The sequence below is a fragment of the Photinus pyralis genome, unplaced genomic scaffold, assembly GCF_008802855.1.
Source record: "Photinus pyralis isolate 1611_PpyrPB1 unplaced genomic scaffold, Ppyr1.3 Ppyr1.4_LG2, whole genome shotgun sequence".
In the NCBI taxonomy this organism is placed as follows: Eukaryota; Metazoa; Arthropoda; class Insecta; order Coleoptera; family Lampyridae; genus Photinus; species Photinus pyralis.
The window spans coordinates 7,755,226-7,775,808 of NW_022170403.1; the positions used below are offsets into that span (position 1 = coordinate 7,755,226).

General features: G+C 36.3%; 2 protein-coding genes across 2 annotated transcripts; one reads left to right on the forward strand and one right to left on the reverse strand.

Moving 5' to 3' along the window:
* The first annotated feature begins 3,825 nt into the window (after positions 1-3,825).
* On the forward strand, positions 3,826-9,565 carry LOC116164244 (pre-mRNA-processing factor 17). Its single transcript, XM_031478388.1, has 8 exons — positions 3,826-4,072; positions 4,125-4,662; positions 4,714-4,928; positions 4,978-5,086; positions 8,037-8,191; positions 8,248-8,381; positions 8,429-8,650; positions 9,324-9,565. Exons 1-8 carry the CDS (start codon positions 3,926-3,928, stop codon positions 9,499-9,501), a joined length of 1,698 nt encoding a protein of 565 aa, XP_031334248.1. The 5' UTR covers positions 3,826-3,925; the 3' UTR covers positions 9,502-9,565.
* A 6,965-nt stretch (positions 9,566-16,530) lies between these two features.
* Positions 16,531-20,357, reverse strand: LOC116164918 (carbonic anhydrase 2-like). The gene is made up of 5 exons (XM_031479180.1): positions 20,258-20,357; positions 20,029-20,208; positions 17,444-17,691; positions 17,134-17,358; positions 16,531-16,852 (listed from the first exon to the last, which is right to left on the reverse strand). Exons 1-5 carry the CDS (start codon positions 20,283-20,285, stop codon positions 16,658-16,660), a joined length of 876 nt encoding a protein of 291 aa, XP_031335040.1. The 5' UTR covers positions 20,286-20,357; the 3' UTR covers positions 16,531-16,657.
* Positions 20,358-20,583: the final 226 nt, after the last annotated feature.

A 20,583-nucleotide genomic window follows, 5' to 3' on the forward strand; every position in this document is an offset into this window, starting at 1 on the left:
ATAAAGAACGGAACAGTTTTTTTTTTTGAAGAGAGAAAGAGATGAAGCTTTGAGTTCAGCTGATAAGTTATTATAGACTTTATAAATTTGGTAGGTACTGAAAGGTGCGTTCGTATAGACCAGTGGAATGCTTTGGTGGAGAAATTAAACCGCGGTATCTTAAATTTATATTATGAACATCTGTTCTGAAGCGGATTTTATTAAAGAGATAAGCTGGTGTCTTTGTGGTCAGTACTTTGTGGCAGAGTGTTGCAAACTGAAGTCTTCTTCTATTGCTCATATTCAGCCAGTTCAAATCACGCAGTTTATGCGAAATGCGTTCGAATTTAAGTATACCATAAATCATTCGCATGCAACTGTTCTGTACTCGCTGAATGCGTCGTACCGTACCGTATCTTGCTTTATAGACGACCAATATAGCTCGGAGCAGTAATTGAAATGCGATAATACAAGAGAGTTACACAACAAAGCTTTTGTTTTTATTGGTAAAGATTTCCTATGTGGATATATTAACTTTAAATTGATTAAACTTTTCTTGAGGTACATATTGATTTGAGTATCGTATCTAAACGAATTGTCCATGTGCAAACCTAAGTTTTTCACTTCGGTTTTAATCGGTATGTGTCGTTCAAAAAAAATTTGCATGCTGGTTGATGGCTCGGATATTATCAGTATTTCCAAAAAATATTATTGAAGACTTCGCCGGATTTATGAACAGTGAATGCATACGTGAGACAGCTTCGATTGAACGTAGATCATCATTTATATTACGAACAGCAGCTATGGACTCATCCATGCGAAATGAATGTAGGATTTGGGTATCATCGGCGAACATTTTCATTTTGCAATGCGAAATGTATTCACTAAAACGGGATGTGTAAAGAATAAACATAAGAGGGCCTAAAATAGACCCTTGGGGAACACCCCTAAGAGTTGGTAAGAAACGAGATCGGCGTGACATAATTTTAACGCATTGGCTCCGTCCACTTAAATAGCTACTAAACAAATTAACCGCAGCTGTTGATAATCCAACACTTCCAAGGATACTGTGAAGAACGTCATGATTGAGTGTATCGAAAGCTTTACTGAAATCTAAAAGCCCTAGGACAGATACCATCTTCGAATCGGTGGCGGAGATAATTTCATCCGTGATGTCTATTAAAGATGTAGTGCAACTATGATGCGGTCTAAAACCAGACTGATGGTGGGGAATAATATTTTTACTGAACATCATATGACCTCAGCTGCGAATTAATTACCGTTTCCACTATTTTAGACATTGTAGGAAGTATGCTTATAGGCCGTAAATCTTTGAATTTCTTAGGGCACTGGATTTTTGGTAACAATAGTTACAGTTAATAGACTCTTTGAATTTATAATTTATTAATTCAATGGTCGCGCCCTATTCCATCCGACTGCAATCATTTCTGATTACCAGGTAGATACAATCACCGAACCTAAAATCAATGGCTTGTCTTCAGTTTTGTCATTTGATTATTATTATAATAATCAAAGGTTTTATCCTTAGAGAAGGAAAGACTTCATAGTCTAAGGTTTTAACTTTATTCATTTGGTTTTAACTGTTGATGGTCTCTGGTCTGTGTCTCAGAGTATTTCTTAAGGCAAGTGTCCACGATGATACGAAAATCTCTGAGATTTTGGTCTCATGAAACAATTATCTCGTGGTGTGTTTCCACTACGAGGCAAATTTGGACAAATGTCATTCAATTGCCTGTCTCGTGAGACTTTAATGTGAATAGAGTAGAGAATTAGTAACACAAAGCTATATATACAATGGACATGCAGTGTATGTCCTTATTTGGATAATTTGAACATCCACTGTACGTCCAAATTACGTACCTAGTCTGCTAATCATCCAGGGGACATCCAGTGGATTATACATTTGGCACAAGAATGGAGTATTACTGGACATTGGCTGTCCAAGGTACCATCCGTAATGCACCATTTAGGGTTGCGAATTATACATAGATATGAGCGTCCATTGTACGTTCAACGGGCAAAAGCTAACGTACTCTGGGACCAAATATGTACCAAAAAAATTATACACTATCGATTTAAAAGGAACATCTATTATTAAATACGTATACAAAAAGAAACAATACATAATGAAAAGAAAATACATATAGTGTATAGTATATATACAAAATACACAAAAATTTAATTTTTGTCTTTTCTTTCTTTTGCCCTTCTTAACCATTTGGCCATCGCGACTTTAAAAGGGAAGAAGATTTGAGATACATATATATATATATTTTCATACCTATAATGGACGGCCAATGGATGTTCAGTGTGTGCAAGAACTACACGCCGTTATTATGTACGGAAGCGGTTATGTTAATGTATGCTCATGTTATGTACATGAACGTAAGTAACTATCATCATGAACCAAATTCGGATGTCCATTGTTTGTCCGTGACCAAAAAAGCGGAAAGCTGCTGTTTATGCATACAGGGTGACAATTTGAAAACTTACCACCCCCCCATATCTTAGTAAATAAACGAGATATTTAAAAAAATCAAAATCCGTTTCGGTAATTCGGAGGGGGAATCACAATGACATACTTGGCGACGCACCCCCTCCAACCCCCTGCGCCCCAGCCACCCCAACTTTTAAATCTTAAATAGTGACCCCCCATGTGTGATATGTCGTTGGAAAGCTCTGAAAAAATGCTTTCCAATTTTAAATACGACAGATTTCAAATGTATCATATTAGTTTATTTTTTGATTTGCACGATAATTACTAACCTAAATGTAATGCTATTTGGTATGGTTGGAAAGCATTTTTTCAGAGCTTTCCAACGACGTATCACACATGGGGGGGTCACTATTTAAGATTTAAAAGTTGGGGTGGCTGGGGCGCAGGGGGTGTGAGGGGGTGCGTCGCCAACTATGTCATTGTGATTCCCTCTCCGAATTACCGAAACGGATTTTGATTTTTTTAAATATCTCGTTTATTTACTAAGATATGGGGGGTGGTAAGTTTTCAAATTGTCACCCTGTATGTAACTTTTTCAAAAAAATCGAATTGATACAAGGCGCTTTCTTTCGTTGATCCAAACGCGTTTGGATTGTCAAATCACGTTCTTTCGAAGTGTGATCTTATAATCATGATTGCTAAAATCGTGAACAAACTGAACATAAAAGTTTTATGATCCCGAATTCCTAACCTATAAATGCAAGGATATTTTTGATCAATTTGTTAGGTTAGTCAATATTTATAACTGAAGAGGAGCATAATCGTGCAAGTACTTCCACTTATATTTAAGTTATTTTCATAATCCAATCAAAAATACGTAATTCGAGTGCAAATATGTACTTAACCATACTTTGATTTAAATTCGCGCGTTCTTTCGTAAAACGTGATCCTACGAATCACGATTTTGAAATCATGATCGCGAAGTAGCCGAAAGAAAGCGCCTACATTGATGCCAAATTCAATTCCTGCCGCAGAGGGCCTTGGTGTGACACTTCGATTCTGGGCTGACCAATATTACCTCAGAAAAGCTACTAATACAGATATGAGATACCTATAATTGCTGATTGTACAACAAAACTCTCACGTGCTGCTGATGATATAAAAGTCATGAGTGAAGTCATATACCTATCACGTTTACACGTTGAGACAAAAAAAGACAAAATAAAATTGCGTGAGGCAAATTGTATCATGAGACATTTCTCTAGCATCTCGTGTGTCTCACGATCGTTTCCACTATAAATTTCATGGCTGCTGAGATTTTTGTATCCACACAAAAATCGCATGAAAAAATCTCATCGTGGAATCGCACCTTTACTCTGAGATCTGTGTCTCTGCGACAGTTACTATTTTAATTTTTAACCTAAAATAAATTTTACAAATGCGTAAAAGTTAAAAGTTGTGTTAATTAGGTTTTTGTTGTTGAGGAAAATGTTAGCAATACAAGATTATGGTAGTAGCGACGAAGAAAAAGAAAAAAGTGAAACAATACCTTTGCATTTACAAACAGAAACAAATGAAAAGTTTTCTGTAAAAAACCAGTTAACTGTCTGTGCAGCACCTATCATTGCTTCCGCAGTATGTATTCATTTCTTTTTAGTGTTACATTGAAACCGTGTCCTTTCTTTAGAATTTAGAAGATCGCGTACACGTTCCCCAAATGGCTACGGAAGTGCTACACAATCCCAAATATGAAGATTTGTTTGCTCCTGTTGTTGGACCTGAAAACCCGTTTAAAACGAAGCAAATGATGGCAGAAAAAAATATGTTATCTGGCTATATAGAACCTGCATTTATCAACGAATTTCAATTTGAAAATCAGAGACGCACATTTAATAGTTTCGGATATGCATTAGATCCTGCTGTTAATGATAACGATGAAGGCAATAAGATCATTGGATCTGTGGAATTGGCACAAGAGATGTATGGTAAAACAGTATTTGAAAGCACAAAGCTACGACCTACGGATAAAAGGAAACGAAAAAAAAACAATGATCCTAGCGATATTGATAACTTTTTAGGTCCTTGGGGTGGGTACGAAAATGAGCAGAGAGTGGTGAAACCTTCAGATGTAGAAGCGGTGGAGCTTGAGGAATTGGTAGCAAAGAGAAACAAGAAGGGTAAGACGACAGATGAAGCTCCGATTGAGGAAAAGACAATATTGCATAGTAAGTTTCATGTTAACTTAAACGATCGTGTGTGCTTAAAATTGTGCTTAGTTGAAGACGCTTTGGATTATCAAGGGCGATCATTCTTGCACCCTCCTCAAGATGTGGGGGTTAATTTGAAATCTGATAATCCTCCTGAAAGATGTTTCCTCCCGAAGGCCCATATTCACACATGGTCTGGGCATACGAAGGGGATTGCGGCTATCCGTTGGTTTCCAAGAACAGCTCATCTAATGTTATCTGCCAGTATGGATTGTAGGATAAAGGTTAAAATCCAAGTTGTCTCAAACAGATGATTTGATATTATTTTTTTAGTTGTGGCATGTTTACAATGATAGGCAATTAATTAGAACGTATCATGGACATCGTCAGGCTGTTAGAGATATAAACTTCAACAATTCGGGAAAAGTATTTTTATCAGCTGGTAAGTAAGCATTATGGACATGTTCAACTCTCTAGATATAATATGACGCATATGAGGAAGCAATGTTCTCTTTCCAATCTTATTTTACAGATAAATGACTGTACCTACCATTTTTTAATACGTGGACATGCACACACAGTATTACAGACACCAACCACAAAATAATGTTATAGGTACATGAAAGCTAGTACTAGAGGCATTTTGTCCTTTTTTCTTCAAAAGTGAATACATGAACATGACATTTTTAGACGTCGTGTGTTGGCATTGGCAGCGTACAAAAAGTCTTTGTTGCCATTGATTACGTTCAATTTGCAAGAATCATCAGGAAAATTTTTGGATAAAGTTATGTTAAGGGTCACCCAGTTTAAAAGACAAAGCATCGTTTTTTTAATTCTGTTTATTTAATTAATCAATCACTGAAACCTATAGTGATCGGATTTGTCATATTGTTTTGTTATCAAAAGAAGCGACCAAATACGGATTTTTAAAAAGATCGGATGAATTTCACTTATATAGTTAATAATAGATTGTTAATTTTTGGCATTACTTTTTTATATTTTTTCACGAAAAACATTACCATTTTTTTACATACAATACATTTCGTTGAGTGAAACGACAACATCCAGCCCAAACCGTAATTTGACTGGACTATAACACCTCAAATTATTACTGTTCTGTCAACATAATGACATTCGCCTTTAGTTTTCAAAAATTTGAAAGATTACAGTGGAGACATCGACAGGTAATTGTTATAACAAAACGCTGATTAACCATCGACTGACGTCACCTAAATATTAAACCACTCAATTTTAAAAATGAGTCGTACACAAATGTACGTGGTTCATAGTATAAAGATATTACTTTCATCCTTGGATGAAAAAATAACTGGACTGGTTGCCAAATCAAAATTTATGAAGCCAACATCAACAGCGCCATCACAAGGCGGTTGTGCATTTTGTGAAACGAAGTGTGACACACATACATTTAACGAGATTTACTTTTAAGTATTTTATAGTGGTTTTATCTCGGGTTTTATGTAATTTTGTGTTGGTTAGTTGTGTTACTTTTATATAGTTCATTAAAAATGGAACGCACAAATTGTTTTGTAAAAAATTGTGATGCAGCTTATAACCTTAAAAACATATAATTGTGAATATCTAATTTTATTTTATAGATTTCCTTCAGATATAAATTTGTGTGCTCAATGGGAAATTGCTTTGGTCAATCAACCCTGCAGTTATTGTAAGAAGTATTCAACATTTTGTTCAAGACACTTTAAAACAGATTGTTTAGAACATTTGTTAAATAAAAAGTTATCCCACTATCTATTGTTATCATTATCCAAATTTTTTATCTACTTCAAATTTATGTATTATATAAATTAATTCGTCAGGTATAAAGTTAAATCGTTATTGTATAAATATTCTGCGTAGGTATACTTGTCCTTTCATATTTAGCGCCTTAGATTTAGTTCAGATTTTAGTCATAGCCAGCGATGGCGCTGCAGATGTTGGCTACAAGTTTTATACAAGATATTATACGACGCCAACTGCAGTCCAGATCAAAGCTTTCATCCTATCTGTTTTGTGGGCCAAAAAAAGATTGAAAAAGAAGCGCAAAATTAGAGACTTTTGGAATTGCAGCTCTTAAACCAATCATTTTGGACCTTACGGTTTGTTTGGTTTTGTACTCTGCCATCCATTTTTAACGCGTTTTTGAAAAAACGCTACTATATTCGTTATTGCTGGCTGTCTGGCTGAGATCTCTGCAATTACAATAGACAGAGATTTCAAATTTTTACTTTCTGCTATAGCAAGCTGTGGTCTATTTTGAGTTAGATCGATAATTTTGAACTTTGCTAATAAAATACCGATCTGTATTACCAAAAACGCACTTTCATCATGCATATGCTGATTTAGAACTTGTTTTGCATACTTACCTGTAAAAGCTATGAATCGGTTGAATGAAATATGTAGCAAGTCTTTTTAAGAGAAGGCCATGCCAAGTTTCGGTTTCGACAGAAAGCATGGGTTGAAAAATCAATATCTCGAAAATTCATATATCCGTCTGAGACATAAATTATTTGCATTTTTGTCATACTGCAAGGCCTAAATTTTGTCATATCAGTGATATATATTTGATAGTTTGCATTGGTAAGCAGTAAGACAGTATGTATCAATACAGGAATTTTGATAAATAATACCAAAAGAAGATTATTCTCGCTAATACGCTAATTTCAAATCAAATTGCAAGAGCCACATTATTCCCTTCTAATTGCTTAGAAAAGGGTAGCAACTTGAAATTCACAATTTTATTGAAATAAATTATGTAACATTCGAATTTCAATAAATATGATGTGGTTGCTATCAATCTACTCTGCAGTCTGCTGTCAATGTATAAAAACTAACAAGAACTCGTATTTTCATTTTGCATAAAACCACTCCCAAAATTTAAAAAATATAATGAATTACATAGAAAAACATGTTTTATAATACTCTATTACCATATTATTATCTTGTAAACACCTGCGATTCTGCTTTGTTCCGCCATAAGATAGCAATATTACAATAGATCACATGTGCCTTTTAATAATAATAATAATAGTTATTTATTGGATAACGTACAAAAGAAACAATACATAATTCTAGGGAATATTAAACTAAATTTATTACGTTATACCAAAAGGGCGAAGTTCAGATATGTAGTGCAAACTACAATCTGTTCTACCACTTAACCCTATATTTCATGTACTATTTTGCCATAAGTATTCCTTTTTAGCTTATTTTCTATTAACACTAGTTTTTTTGTTTGTCATTCCGATTAAGGAATTCTTGAAAGAATCAAATGATGAACACTTATTAAGGATGAGTATAATGGGGGTGATGTTTTAAAACATTGATTTCGTTTAATTGAAGCAATTTTTCATGATTAATGTTACATTTAATTACAGCATATGATCGCTACATAAAAATGTGGGACACAGAAACAGGACAGGTTGTGGCTCGATTCACAAGTAGAAAAATTCCTTACTGTGTCAAATTTAATCCAGACCGGAATAAACAGCATCTATTTGTAGCAGGCACTTCCGATAAAAAAATTATATGCGTATGTTTTTGTGTTGAAATCGTTTTTGTTTTTTTAATACTAGGTACATGTTCTAGTGGGATACAAGGTCTGGCGATATAGTTCAAGAATATGATCGACACTTAGGCGCAGTAAACACAATTACATTCGTGGACGAGAGCCGCAGGTTCGTAACAACCTCAGATGACAAGAGTTTGCGTGTTTGGGAATGGTATGTATCTTGTAACTTTTCTATCAATGTTAAATAGGTGTCTGTAGGGACATTCCTGTTGACATGAAGTATATTGCTGATCCTACAATGCACTCGATGCCAGCTGTAACACCTGCCCCTAATGGCAAATGGTTAGCATGTCAAAGTATGGATAACAAAATTGTTATCTTTTCTGCTTTAAATCGATTCAAAATGAACAGGAAAAAAGCCTTTACTGGGCATATGGTGGCTGGTTATGCGTGTACTTTAGATTTTTCTCCAGATATGAGGTAGTGTAATATCTAGGGTTGCCACATGGCTGGGATTTTCCGGGATTGTCCCGGAATTAGCTGCACTGTTCCGGATCCCAGTTTTTCATATATAAATTCCGGAAAAAATAACCCAACGTCTTTAATAAAAATTGAAAATGTACACTTGCCCAACCAAACCCAAATACCTAGTGGTGAAACTGCATGAACCAAAAGAAATAGCTACAAACGTCAATTGTGGGATCATGACCACTACGTTAATACGTATGTTACAGTAAACTAATTCAACATTCACGCTCCAGTTTTTTTTTGATATGTTGGTTTTTGTTCCAGAAAAACATGCTTTTGTTAAATTTGATTGATATACATATTTAAAGTATCTTTGTATTTTTATTAAAAAATTTTCTGTTGCGTTATTTTTATTTTGTGCGTTAAAAAAATGTAATGGGATTAATTGGTATCACATGAAATAGAATTAAATATAATAACAATAAAAAACTAACAAAAAACAACATTTTTTACCAAAATTATCAAAAATTACAAACAAGGCACCGAATAAATTTTTGAATTCGGTGTATTTTTATCTGGTCACAATATTGGTTGATGGAGGGATGGTTCCCAGAATTAACCTGGTCAGTGTGGCAACCCTATCATTTTCATAGGAATGTACCTAACTGTAGTTTCCTATTTTTAGTTATCTTGTATCTGGAGATGCAGACGGGAAATGCTACATATGGGATTGGAAAACTACAAAATTGTACAAAAAATGGAAAGCTCATGACAATGTGTGTATTAGTGTGTTGTGGCATCCGCATGAATCGAGCAAACTTGTCACTGCAGGCTGGGATGGATTAATTAAGTATTGGGATTAAGTTCTTAATTGAAAAACATGTTTATGTACATATTTGTTTAAATAGATTTAACTTTTTTTAAACATTTGAACATTATGATTGAATAACCAGGTAAATGTCTCTACGAGTTTTAATAGATATCAAAATGAAACTTGGTAGGTAGTAAATTGTGTGTGTTTTGATTATATGACTTGTGTTTAAGGACGGCATACGAATTGAAAAATTGAATCATTTATGAAATGAGGCAACCATGATTCAGCTATTAAATATCAGAGGTCGCAGCATGTTTTAAAATCGAAAGATAGTGAAGTATTATCTTTGTAGTAAATAAATTGTGCTGCCACATCGTGTCAAGTAGGTGGTACTATCTACTTACACAATTGGTTTGTGTATACTCAAAATTAAATTACTTTTATATGTTGGCTTCCATGACCTTGTCCACATTCCTTTGCTTATTTTAACGAGATAAAAAACAGGTGGTTGACATAGATTAAATTACATTTAAAGGTACACGCAAAAAACGATATGCACTATTACCAGAGTTATTGAGTTATTATTCTTATAGACCGAGAGCCCGCATAGAAAATACCTCGTCATAGGGTACAAAAGGTTTGATGTAACTAGGTCGTAGAATGTCACCGTGTGATTCCAAAATCGCCCGTCTGCCGGCCCGCGGCGGTCAACTTAGCGTGGGGGCGAATTTTGAAAACTGTTCCAAATCACATAATACCTCGTCACTGGTACACGTATGACTTTTTGCAATCTGATTTGGAAATGTGCACCAAATTCATAGTTGCAGCGGCAGACGATTTATCTGGGCAACTTTCCCGAGCAGACGCGTTTAAAAACATTCAAAAATTGTTAAATACCTCGTCATAAGGTACACGCTCGAATTATAGCTCTTTGAATGTAGAATTTGGGAAAACCATGAAAAACGCGGCAGACGGTCGTATAACTATAGCAGACGCCTTTGAAATTTGTAGTTCCATCTTCGTTTAACGCATTACTCCCCGTGCGGTAAAGCGAGAGCGCTGTCACTCAAGCACGCTCTGCTTGTAAAAACGGATCTACAGCTGGAAGTAGGTACCTACCACCTAAATTAAATGTAGGCATTCCACAAATAATAGGATTTATGAAATACAAACCGTTATAAAAGTGTTTAGAATGGCAATATAACAAAAAAAAGAATAGGTACGCTAGGGGTGTGGGGGTAAATGCCAAAACTGAGGGAAATCTTCCATTAAATATCCCCATAACTATCTAAATGAAGGTGTTTTTAAAACTTCATCTATTCATTTTATCAAAATTGCAATGGTTCGTTTTGAAATGAAAGCTTGTATAGGTATCGTTACGGCATTTGACATTATTTTACTATTTTGAATTTTGGCACCATCAATGTGTATTTCTCATTATTTTATCAAAAATCCGTAAATAAATCCAATTAACAAAATCATGTTACGCCATGGAAATTTTCTGAGGAATTGAAACAACGTGCGATCATAAATGAGTTGCTGTCGAGTCGCCTTTGGAAGTTCAAGTTAAGTAGGTACGATTTCCCATGTAAACAAAAATTCCAAAGGTAACTCGATAACTCGACAGCAACTCATTTTTTATCGCATAGTGGCTTTTGACACAGACGGAATGGGACACTCAACTATACCATGGACGTTCATTAAAATGTACGGAAAACAAATATCGCGTACAAGAGTAAATATTTCCGCTGTAAACGTTGTTTATTATAAATACTTTTTCCTCAGTGAACTGCATTTTACAAAAAAAATTAATGCCAGTTATCAGAAACTAATATTGGTTTGGATTTGAATAACGTTGGAATCTGCTTTTTGTCTTACTAGTCATGGCTAACCATGATTTTGATAATTGGATTTATTGCCGAATTTGTGCTAAAATAATGAGAAATACACCTCAAAATGAACTATTTCATACATCATTAGATGAGAAAAAAATCTTCTTTCGATTGGAGTCATTATAAACCCTCCAAGTTAACATGGGGAGCAACGATCTACAAAAAGCTTTATGTTAATTCTGCATGTTCGATTTTAGTATACGGACCTGCGGTTTGGGAAAATCAACCCGGTATGTAAATTGCGAGGTAAATTGTGAAGAAGAAGATGTATGTTACAAATTTTATAGTTTAGATGGCTATATATATACATAGGGAAGTTCAAAAAGCCTCAACTGTATACGTATGCAGAGGGTGACACAAGAATTATTTTCCGTTTATCGTAAATGGCAGTTGCAAAGAACGTAGATCTTATCTTGCTAAGGTTTTAAGAATAATAATTGGGTTTCTTTAACTCGATCACTCCTTGATCTGAAAAAAAGTTAGATTTGGGACCTTTAATTGAGAAACGCTTTAGTTTGAGCTACGCTTCGTTTATACGGTGTCTGTATCACCGTCCGTTTGAGGGTGTTGGCACACTCCCTTGATTTAATATAGGTATCTCATTTAATTTATTTCACATCTAATAAAGTACGTAAGATATGTGTTATTCTATGGTAAACATGAAAACTGAATTTTCAGTCAATATCACCTGGTGAATTTTGTTTAGATATTAAAATAAAAATTAATGACATTATATGAAATCACATTACAAAAATCATTGATGGTGCCAAAATTCAAAATAATAAAACAATGTCAAATGCCGTAACGATATACTTATACAAGACTTTCATTTCAAAACGAGCCATCGGTTGTAATTTGCAATTTTGGTAAAATGAAACAACGAAGTTTTAAAAACAACTTCATTTAGATAGTGATGGGGATATTTAATGGAAGATTTTTAGTATACAGGGTGATTCCTATAGTACCTGCCACAGTTTGGGAGCGTATAGGGGGTGCCTAGGGGAGTATTTTGATATAGGACACTTGGGGTCGGAAATCTAAAATAAGGGCGCCAGAACCAAATTTATTTTCTGGAATTTCACGCCTGTATGTAGGCAACCCAACCGACCGACGTTTCGCGCGGAGCGATGCAGAGCGAGTTAGCGCGAGGAAGCGACATGGGAGGGAAGGAGGGAAAACGACAGTCAAAAGCAATAACGTTTACAAGTGTTCAACGTGGCCACCGTTGTTCTCAATGCACTTCCTACATCTAGCCAACTATTATTATACTATTGCCATAGTGTTTATTCACTTGATACGCGTCGTTGCAGACGGGATTTCGTGGGTTTAAACAAAATTCTGATCAAGTGTCAGCCACACATCGCCGCCTGAGATCGCTCCGTGTGCACCGCCGGCCGGTTGGGTTGCCTACCTACAGGCGCGAAATTCCAGAAGGTAAATTTGGCTCTGGCACCCTTATTTTAGATTTCCGACCCCAAGTATCCTATATCAAAATACTCCCCTACGCACCACCTACACGCTCCCAAACGGTGGCAGGTACTATAGGAATCACCCTGTATACCCCCGCACCCCTAGCGTATTCGTTTTTTTTGTTATATTGCCATTCTAAACTCTTCTTATAGCGTTTTGTAATTTGTATGTTGTGTTAGTCGTTATTTACATTAATAATGTAGTGTAGTATAGTGTAGAAATATTTTTTAATATTTGTGTTTATGTTTTGTGACATAAATCTTATTATTTGTGGAATGCCTACATTTAATTTAGGTGTAGGTACCTACTTCCAGCTGTAGATCTGTTTTTACAAGCAGAGCGTGCTTGAGTGACAGCGCTCTCGCTTTACCGCACGGAGAGTAATGCGTTAAACGAAGATGGAACTACAAATTTCAAAGGCGTCTGTTATAGTTATGCGACCGTCTGCCGCGTTTTTCATGGTTTTCCCAAATTCTACATTCAAAGAGCTTTATTTTAAGCTATAATTCGAGCGTGTACCTTACGACGAGCTATTTAACAATTTTTGAATGTTTTTAAACGCGTCTGCTCGGGAAAGTCGCCCAAATAAATCGTCTGCCGCTGCAACTATGAATTTGGTGCACATTTCCGAATCAGATTGCAAAAAATCATACGTGTACCAGTGACGAGGTATTCAGTCCAATTCTGTAACTTAAAATAATCTTAGCAACTTGCTAATAGTGAAGGTAATTGCTAGATGAGCAATATTTGTTAAAAGTGGTATTCTGTACTGACAAACTTAGCAATGTTGGTAAAGTGCTGTTGTTAAGTCTTAGCAAGAATGTATTTCACCCGTTCAAATATGGCAGGTGGATGGTTTAAATACGAATTTTTAAACGCTGTTGAAGATTCAATTCTTCCCATTATTCATCTAGTTTTTAATATCGTTTGGAGCAGTTCTTTCATGAACTAACACGACATTTTTAGCACATTTTCCAAAGAAGTTGGGTGCGCTATTGCAGCCACTTTCTCTGTCCGTCTGTCCGGCGCCTTAACTACTCCTACAGATCAAGATATTTAGTTCGTTCTTTTTGCATTCGGTAGCGTATAACTCTGGCATCTGAGTCAAGCAAAATCCTGACGATTAAACGGCGCAATGTCAACTTACCTATTTATAGAGATATTTTTTTGAAATTTTAAACATAGATGTCTCTAGTAAAGATAAGCATATCGCATATTGTAAACATCAGATGTGCGCATTTGCATTTCTTATTTCTAGAGAAATTTTAATAACAGATGCTTCTAGGAAAGATAATCGTATTGGGCACCTGAACCAAGAAAAATCGTAACAATTACACTGCGCATCGGCATTATGTCCATTCAGTGACCTTTTAGGAACTACTGAGTACTGATCAATGCATGGAAAATGCGCTAAAGTTAATACCCTTAGGGCGAAAACTTTTTTACGTGTTTTCTAAATTGTCCACAATTATGGAATGCTGCTCCTATGTTGTTCTAGCGCCACGCTGTTTGGTATCTGTATTTTCCATGGCGAGCAAATACAAATTACAAATCGCACGTCACTTTTAAAGCACAACGCGCCTAATCGGTTAAACTTAAATCAAAAATAAACCTAAGCTTACAATTAAAAAGTTTAAACAGTTGTGAAGTTAGGTGATAAAGAGTTAAGTGGGTCCTAATGCGTCTAATTTTAGGCCCTATGACAACACTTTGTCACTAAGTTCTGACTAGTTCGTAGCAATTTGACGAAGTGTAGGAATATTAGCAATATTGCTCAAGTTGGTAGTTTGAGAATGGCAAATTTGTTATGATTGCTCATAATATTGCTAGAATTTTGTGTGAGCAATCTTGCTATAGTTAGCAATATTGCAAACTTGTTAGTTACAGAATTGGACTGATTATGTGATTTGGAACAGTTTTCAAAATTCGCCCCCACGCTAAGTTGACCGCCGCGGGCCGGCAGACGGGCGATTTTGGAAACACACGGTGACATTCTACGGCCTAGTTACATCAAACCTTTTGTAACCTATGACGAGGTATTTTGTACGCGGGCTCTCGGTCTATTATAATAATAGCCCAGGCATTTTAGGTTTTGACCCTACGAAAAATAACGTAAATCTGAAAATTGGCACAGTTGTTTTATTTGATGCCCTGAACAACATATAAAAAGTCCCAAGAGTTCCCATGTCGGCTTCCTTGAAGTTTGGGCTTTCGAAAGTCCGAACTCTTGAAATCAGCACGACGCCACTATATAGCCTAGCGGACGAATGGAACAAGTCCCAGAGTCACGGGAGGGCTTAAATTAAAGGTTAGTAACCAGGCTATCTTTTGCTATTTTTTGCAAGTGCCAGTGACAACTTCCGGCCAGACCGGAAGTGGAAAAAGACCGCGAAACTTGACAAAAAAATCGGTTTTTGTTTCGACATAGGTGCGATTTAGCGTCCGATATCGGAAAATAAAATAGTATTTTGTCTATGCTAGCAGTCTGTAAGGAGCCGTGAACGACCTTGCGTTTGTGTTTTGTATTTTCTTGTCGTGTGGTTATGCAAATCAAATTGCATTTTTTTTAAAGTTCCCTCTGTGTTGTTTGGGGCCCACTTAAAGAGAGTATAATGATTTAAATATTTGTATAGAAAACTGCTGTAGTTACACTATTCATTATTAGGTACCAGCACATTCTAACGAAAAAAACTTTGTCCTTTACTATGGGTACTTCTCTTTTCAGGCAATCCCAGCCTTAATGACATCATAATCGGATGCAGTTCCTTATATTTTTTAAAGACGCGCGCCAAGTTTAACTTGTACCTTAGCGACATCTAGAAATAAATAGCTGCACTACTACTGCTTGCCGCCATTGCGGTTGATGTAACTTTTTAAAAATGAAATCTTTGAGAATGACTCCTGGTCGCAATATTGGATTTTAAATGACAAAACTTTCAATATTGCAAGAAGAGGAGCAGTTTTACAGCGACTGTACTTTAAAATTCAACAATTGCTTAAAATAAAAAATAAAATGTGTCGTCTTATTTTAGCAATATTGTAGTAATTACTGTCTTTCTCGTAAAACCTTAATACAGTCGCTCTAGAGTAATGTATGTAGAATTTATATTTTCAAAAACCACCCTAAAAAATGATTGTATAAGCCCAGGAGTCATTCTCAAAGTTCGATATATTTTTACAATGCAATTTGTCAGTGGCGACCTCTATTGATTCTCATGAATAGTATGCCGCCCTTAAGCAGAAAAATATAAGTACCTAGAATATTTTGCAATTACAAAATATGGGGTTTGATATCTTTTATTTACCGGTAAACTGAGATATCTTTAGAGGAAAATTGTCAGTCATTTGTCTATTACTGAAATTTGCTGAATTAGCCATTGTGCAGCAATATTAACACAAGAAAAATACTATTCATACATTAACTTTATTTTCATATTTCACAGTACTCCACTTTTAATTGTTACACTTATTTTTTTGTTACTACTTATCTGGGTTGGCCTTTGAAAAAAAGATATCGAACCTTATATTTTTGTAATCGTCAACCTGGAAACTAAAATCTCTTAAAAACCATCAAAGCAAACACAACATTTACTATAATAATGTATCTACCAAATTTCATTCTGATATTTACTTGGTTCACCACTTGTGCCGCATCACATATGCAGTAGTCAGATCAGTGTTCGTGTTCAATACTGGCAGCGTATCGGTATGCTGGACTATAACAGTATTGGGTTAGGCTAAGTAAGGTAGCTAGGTACCTGATACAATAACGATAGAATTTAAAACGCTTTTTGATACTGGGCTGCTTTATTATCCTAACAAGTTCTTTTGTGATTGTGAAATTCACTCGCTTGTAAGAGTAATCTCACGCTGAAGACAAAACTCTTCACTTTCTTGTGATATAGGAAGTAATGTTGCATATTTAACTGTACCAGAAGAAACGTGAAACAAACGTCGCTTTCCTTTTTCTTGAATTGGCCTATAGTTACTCAGTAGTGGCTTTTCATCGTTGTCTAAAAGCATTCTGAAAGCTTCCATCTAAAAATATACAAAAGATTTATTTGTTAATTGCAAGTTGATATACAAGAAGGGAGTACACATATAAAAATGGAGTTGTGCATCATACTTGAGAACTTGCTTTAATTGCAAGCCTTACAGTACGTAAATTTAAAGGTATGGTAAAATCCCTATCTAAACTGCTTTCAGTTCAGCAACGTTTACGTGTGTAGAACTCAAATTTTGGAGCAGAATTTTAAAAATGGTAAAACATTTAAACATGTCCCATTATGGTTGAACTTAAGATAGATTTAGGTGCATACCTGTTCTCTTGTAATTCCAATGGGCTCTCGACATATTAGCCAGAAAATGAAATGAATGAATGCATTGGTCCTCACAGAACCCCAATACAAAAAATAATCCATTTGAAACTTTTTCAATAAGAATTGAAGCGGGATATTTTTGAAGCGTGTAGATGTACGAGGTTTCTGAACACGTGGTATCGCTTCCACAAGCAACTGCATTATAGGATTTATCGCTGCCTGTAACTAATGCAAATATACTGATGATGGACACGTACTTACTGTAGGTTCCTATTATCACAGTATGTTTATATCTAGTATACAGACTTACTTTAAATAAATATACGAAAACGGCAACACCATCCTTCTGTCTTAAAGCAGCTTCGTGGGTTACATACATGCTTCGAAAATATACAACGTGCATTTCTAAGGGGTATGTTACCCCATCTGCGGAATGTTCGCTACCTTTCATATCATTAGCTCCCCAATGGAAATGAAGTTGTGAGAATTCGAAGTTGCCACAAAAGGGACCACTAGATACAAATGGTCGTGCATGAATGTAGTTTATGCTCATTAATACTGTAAAGGAAAACATTTTTTGTAGTACTACCTGCCAGTTACAAACCTGTGAAGGCTGTCCGTAAACTAAGGTCTCCTACGAGCTCCCGTCGCGATAGAGAGAGAACATCAGTGTCATATTCTTTGTTTCCCCCACCACTATTCTGGCCAGTGCGCACCTCTGTGTGACGTACAGGCTTGGCTCACCAGCCTTTAACCATGGGAGGGAAAATAGACGCTTCCGCCAAGTGTGAATTGTGATCTGTGGTTTAAGAGGTCAACTCGTATTGAATTCCATCGGCAGTTGACCGATGTATCGTATGGAGAAAAGTGTATAGGCATAAGATATATGCGTAAGTGGTGTAGGAAGTTCACAGAAGGTCGTACAAGCGTGCACGACGGGCCGACCGGGAGCGTCCTTCAGTTTCAATCAACACAGTTTCGAATATTGAGGATCTTTCTTGTTTGCAGATTTAAAAGGGGTGGGTCACTGAAGTATATTTATGCTGAAACGCGGGCGGTCTCTGCCATAGAAACAGCTCACCGAGAGAGATAGCGTGCAAGGGGGATTTCTGTCACTCTCACTTATTGAGAAACTGATCATTAATATTTTCAAAACGTATCCAATAGGCTGCTCTGGGATCAGTGGCGTAGCTATCGGGGTAGTAGGGGTTGCAATTGCTACCCGGCGCCAAGTACCGAAAGGCGCCGCGGTTAGTATCGTTTATTGGTTTATTTATTATATTACTTACATTTACATCGCGGTTGGGATTAATCAGAGTAGCAAAAATTCAACAAAAATAATCTTACAAGATTTAAATTTAATTATCCAACTGTGATACAGTAAACCTGTAAGCTTATGTATAAAAGAAAGACCTTTATTTAACATAAAGGCCTATTGTATCTCGAAACTTGACAATATCACATTTCAACTAAATGAAGTCATGCGAGGTGCACGTGCAAGGATGCGATGCGAAGTATTGAACGTTATCATTATTGCCCTGCACCTGCATGTGTATGCGAGTTATCTTTATTTTTTATTTTTGGAGAAAGGCGCATTAATTGTTTTGCTACCCGGCGCATCGTACTCTAGCGACGCCACTGTCTGGGATGCGTTGAGATTAAAGTTTCGGTTATACGCCCGATGCACACCGGGCGCGCCTGGGGCGTTCAGAATTTACATTGGTAACTATTTGTGGCATTTTTTGCTCGGTTTAAAATTTGACGGGTACTTAAGTTTTAACAGTAGGATGAAACGCACCCCTGCATGCGCTAGATCCCCTTGTGGCCGTCTCTTTCGAATCGTGACCAAAGCTGGTGGCCGACTGCTATTTGTGAGGTTGTGGGTTCGAACGCTGCTGCCGACTGCTCTGTCTGGGGTTTCTCAGAGAGTTTTCCTCAGACGTACGCCGGCCGCTTCGCATAATGCTAGCATTATGTTGAAACCTACGATGCGAATGCTGGAGCAATACTCTTCCCTCGCAGCACTCTAACTCCGTTCCTATCCTTAACTTTACCCATCCTTGCATTTCCGTTCTCTGGCTGAAGAGGGTCCGAAAATCCTGGGCAGCCCGCCTCCGGTATAAACACGTTGACCTTTTCCTTTCGAATCGCGCTGGCGGACGGAGCGCGCGTTCCAGTATTATAATCATTGAATTTATAACTAAATTCAATGTTATAATCATAGTTCAGTGGGGTCGGCTGACAAAGGGAGATCGTTTCACCATGACAACGCCCACACCACGACGGATCTCGGCGCCAAAGAGGCAACTGTCTATTTCTTACTGCGTAGGTCGGTGGGAGAGTGGTACGACCGGGGTATTACTTCCGGAGAGATTAAAAAAATGGATTGTACATGACGGGGACTATGTTGAAAAAACCTAAAAGTCAAAGCTTTCAGGATCTAATTGGTTTTGCAATAATGTGATATTTACTATGTGGAAAAGCATTACAGACCTTAATTGACGGACAACCCTCGTATGTGAAGTGGGCCTCGCCCAATTGAAATAATTTGACAAAAGTGGATTAGAAAATTAGTAGGTATATGATAATGTCCAGGGTGCTGAGTGATTCTGTATTCTGAACATAGAGACAATAACATTATTGCTTCTTGTATGATTGCTAATTTGCTACTGCTTATAAGTATATCGCTATAGTATATAATATGATGTTAAATGCGTACACACATCTTTGTCAAATAATTCGCATCAGGCGTCCAAGACCTCATGGGTTAATATATGGTTTAAATAACAGGCAGTGAGTGAGTCAAGTTTGCATCAATAAGGTTCCGAAGTTAGCAAACTAGTATGGACACTTGAATGACATGAAGTTTAAACATTGTGACAAAATAAAATTTACATGTTCGACCTGTGTTAGTCAGTTTCACTTTTTTTGGTATAACGTCTAAATAATACCAATCAATTGATGGTAGATCCAGCGGTGTGCAAATTGAGAGGCATATATTTATTGGTGATTCCAGAAGACCTTCCTTGTCTACTAATTTTTGAAACCACTCCGCTTTGTCTTCGATATTTTCCTCTGTATATGGAGCATGAGCGTTAGATTTAGTTAACAAGGCTTTGTTTACCTTCTTCCATCACTTGCTCATCTTCCATTTCTAAAATAGGGTTTTCGACTTTCAACTTTCAAATTCTTCACAATAATATATTCGATATAGTATTGTCATTAGAAATTGGTATCTGTCATTTTTAGACGTTCACTATAAGTCACGAGTAAGCGTCTGTCCATTTTTGTTTGTCACATGTCATGATATAATGGATACCTACCACTACCTTAGATCATTACCTTAAATTAATATTAGGCGTTTACGAAAATTCAACCGGTTTAACCAAGTTGGTAGATTTTGCTATGGTAACAATTATTGCGACAATTGTTTCCATGGTAATTTTTACC

Excerpts from the sequence above, each read along its gene's own strand:
- LOC116164244 (XM_031478388.1), top strand. The coding sequence starts at position 3,926 with ATGTTAGCAATACAAGATTATGGTAGTAGCGACGAAGAAAAAGAAAAA. Across the intron at positions 4,929-4,977 it reads GTATGGATTGTAGGATAAAG|TTGTGGCATGTTTACAATGA; the intron begins GTTAAAATCCAA and ends TTATTTTTTTAG. Across the intron at positions 5,087-8,036 it reads AAAAGTATTTTTATCAGCTG|CATATGATCGCTACATAAAA; the intron begins GTAAGTAAGCAT and ends ATTTAATTACAG.
- LOC116164918 (XM_031479180.1), bottom strand. The coding sequence starts at position 20,285 with ATGGAAGATGAGCAAGTGATGGAAGAAG. Across the intron at positions 17,692-20,028 it reads GACTAACACAGGTCGAACAT|TATTAATGAGCATAAACTAC; the intron begins GTAAATTTTATT and ends TTTCCTTTACAG. Across the intron at positions 17,359-17,443 it reads TTTTCGTATATTTATTTAAA|TTACAGGCAGCGATAAATCC; the intron begins GTAAGTCTGTAT and ends TATTTGCATTAG.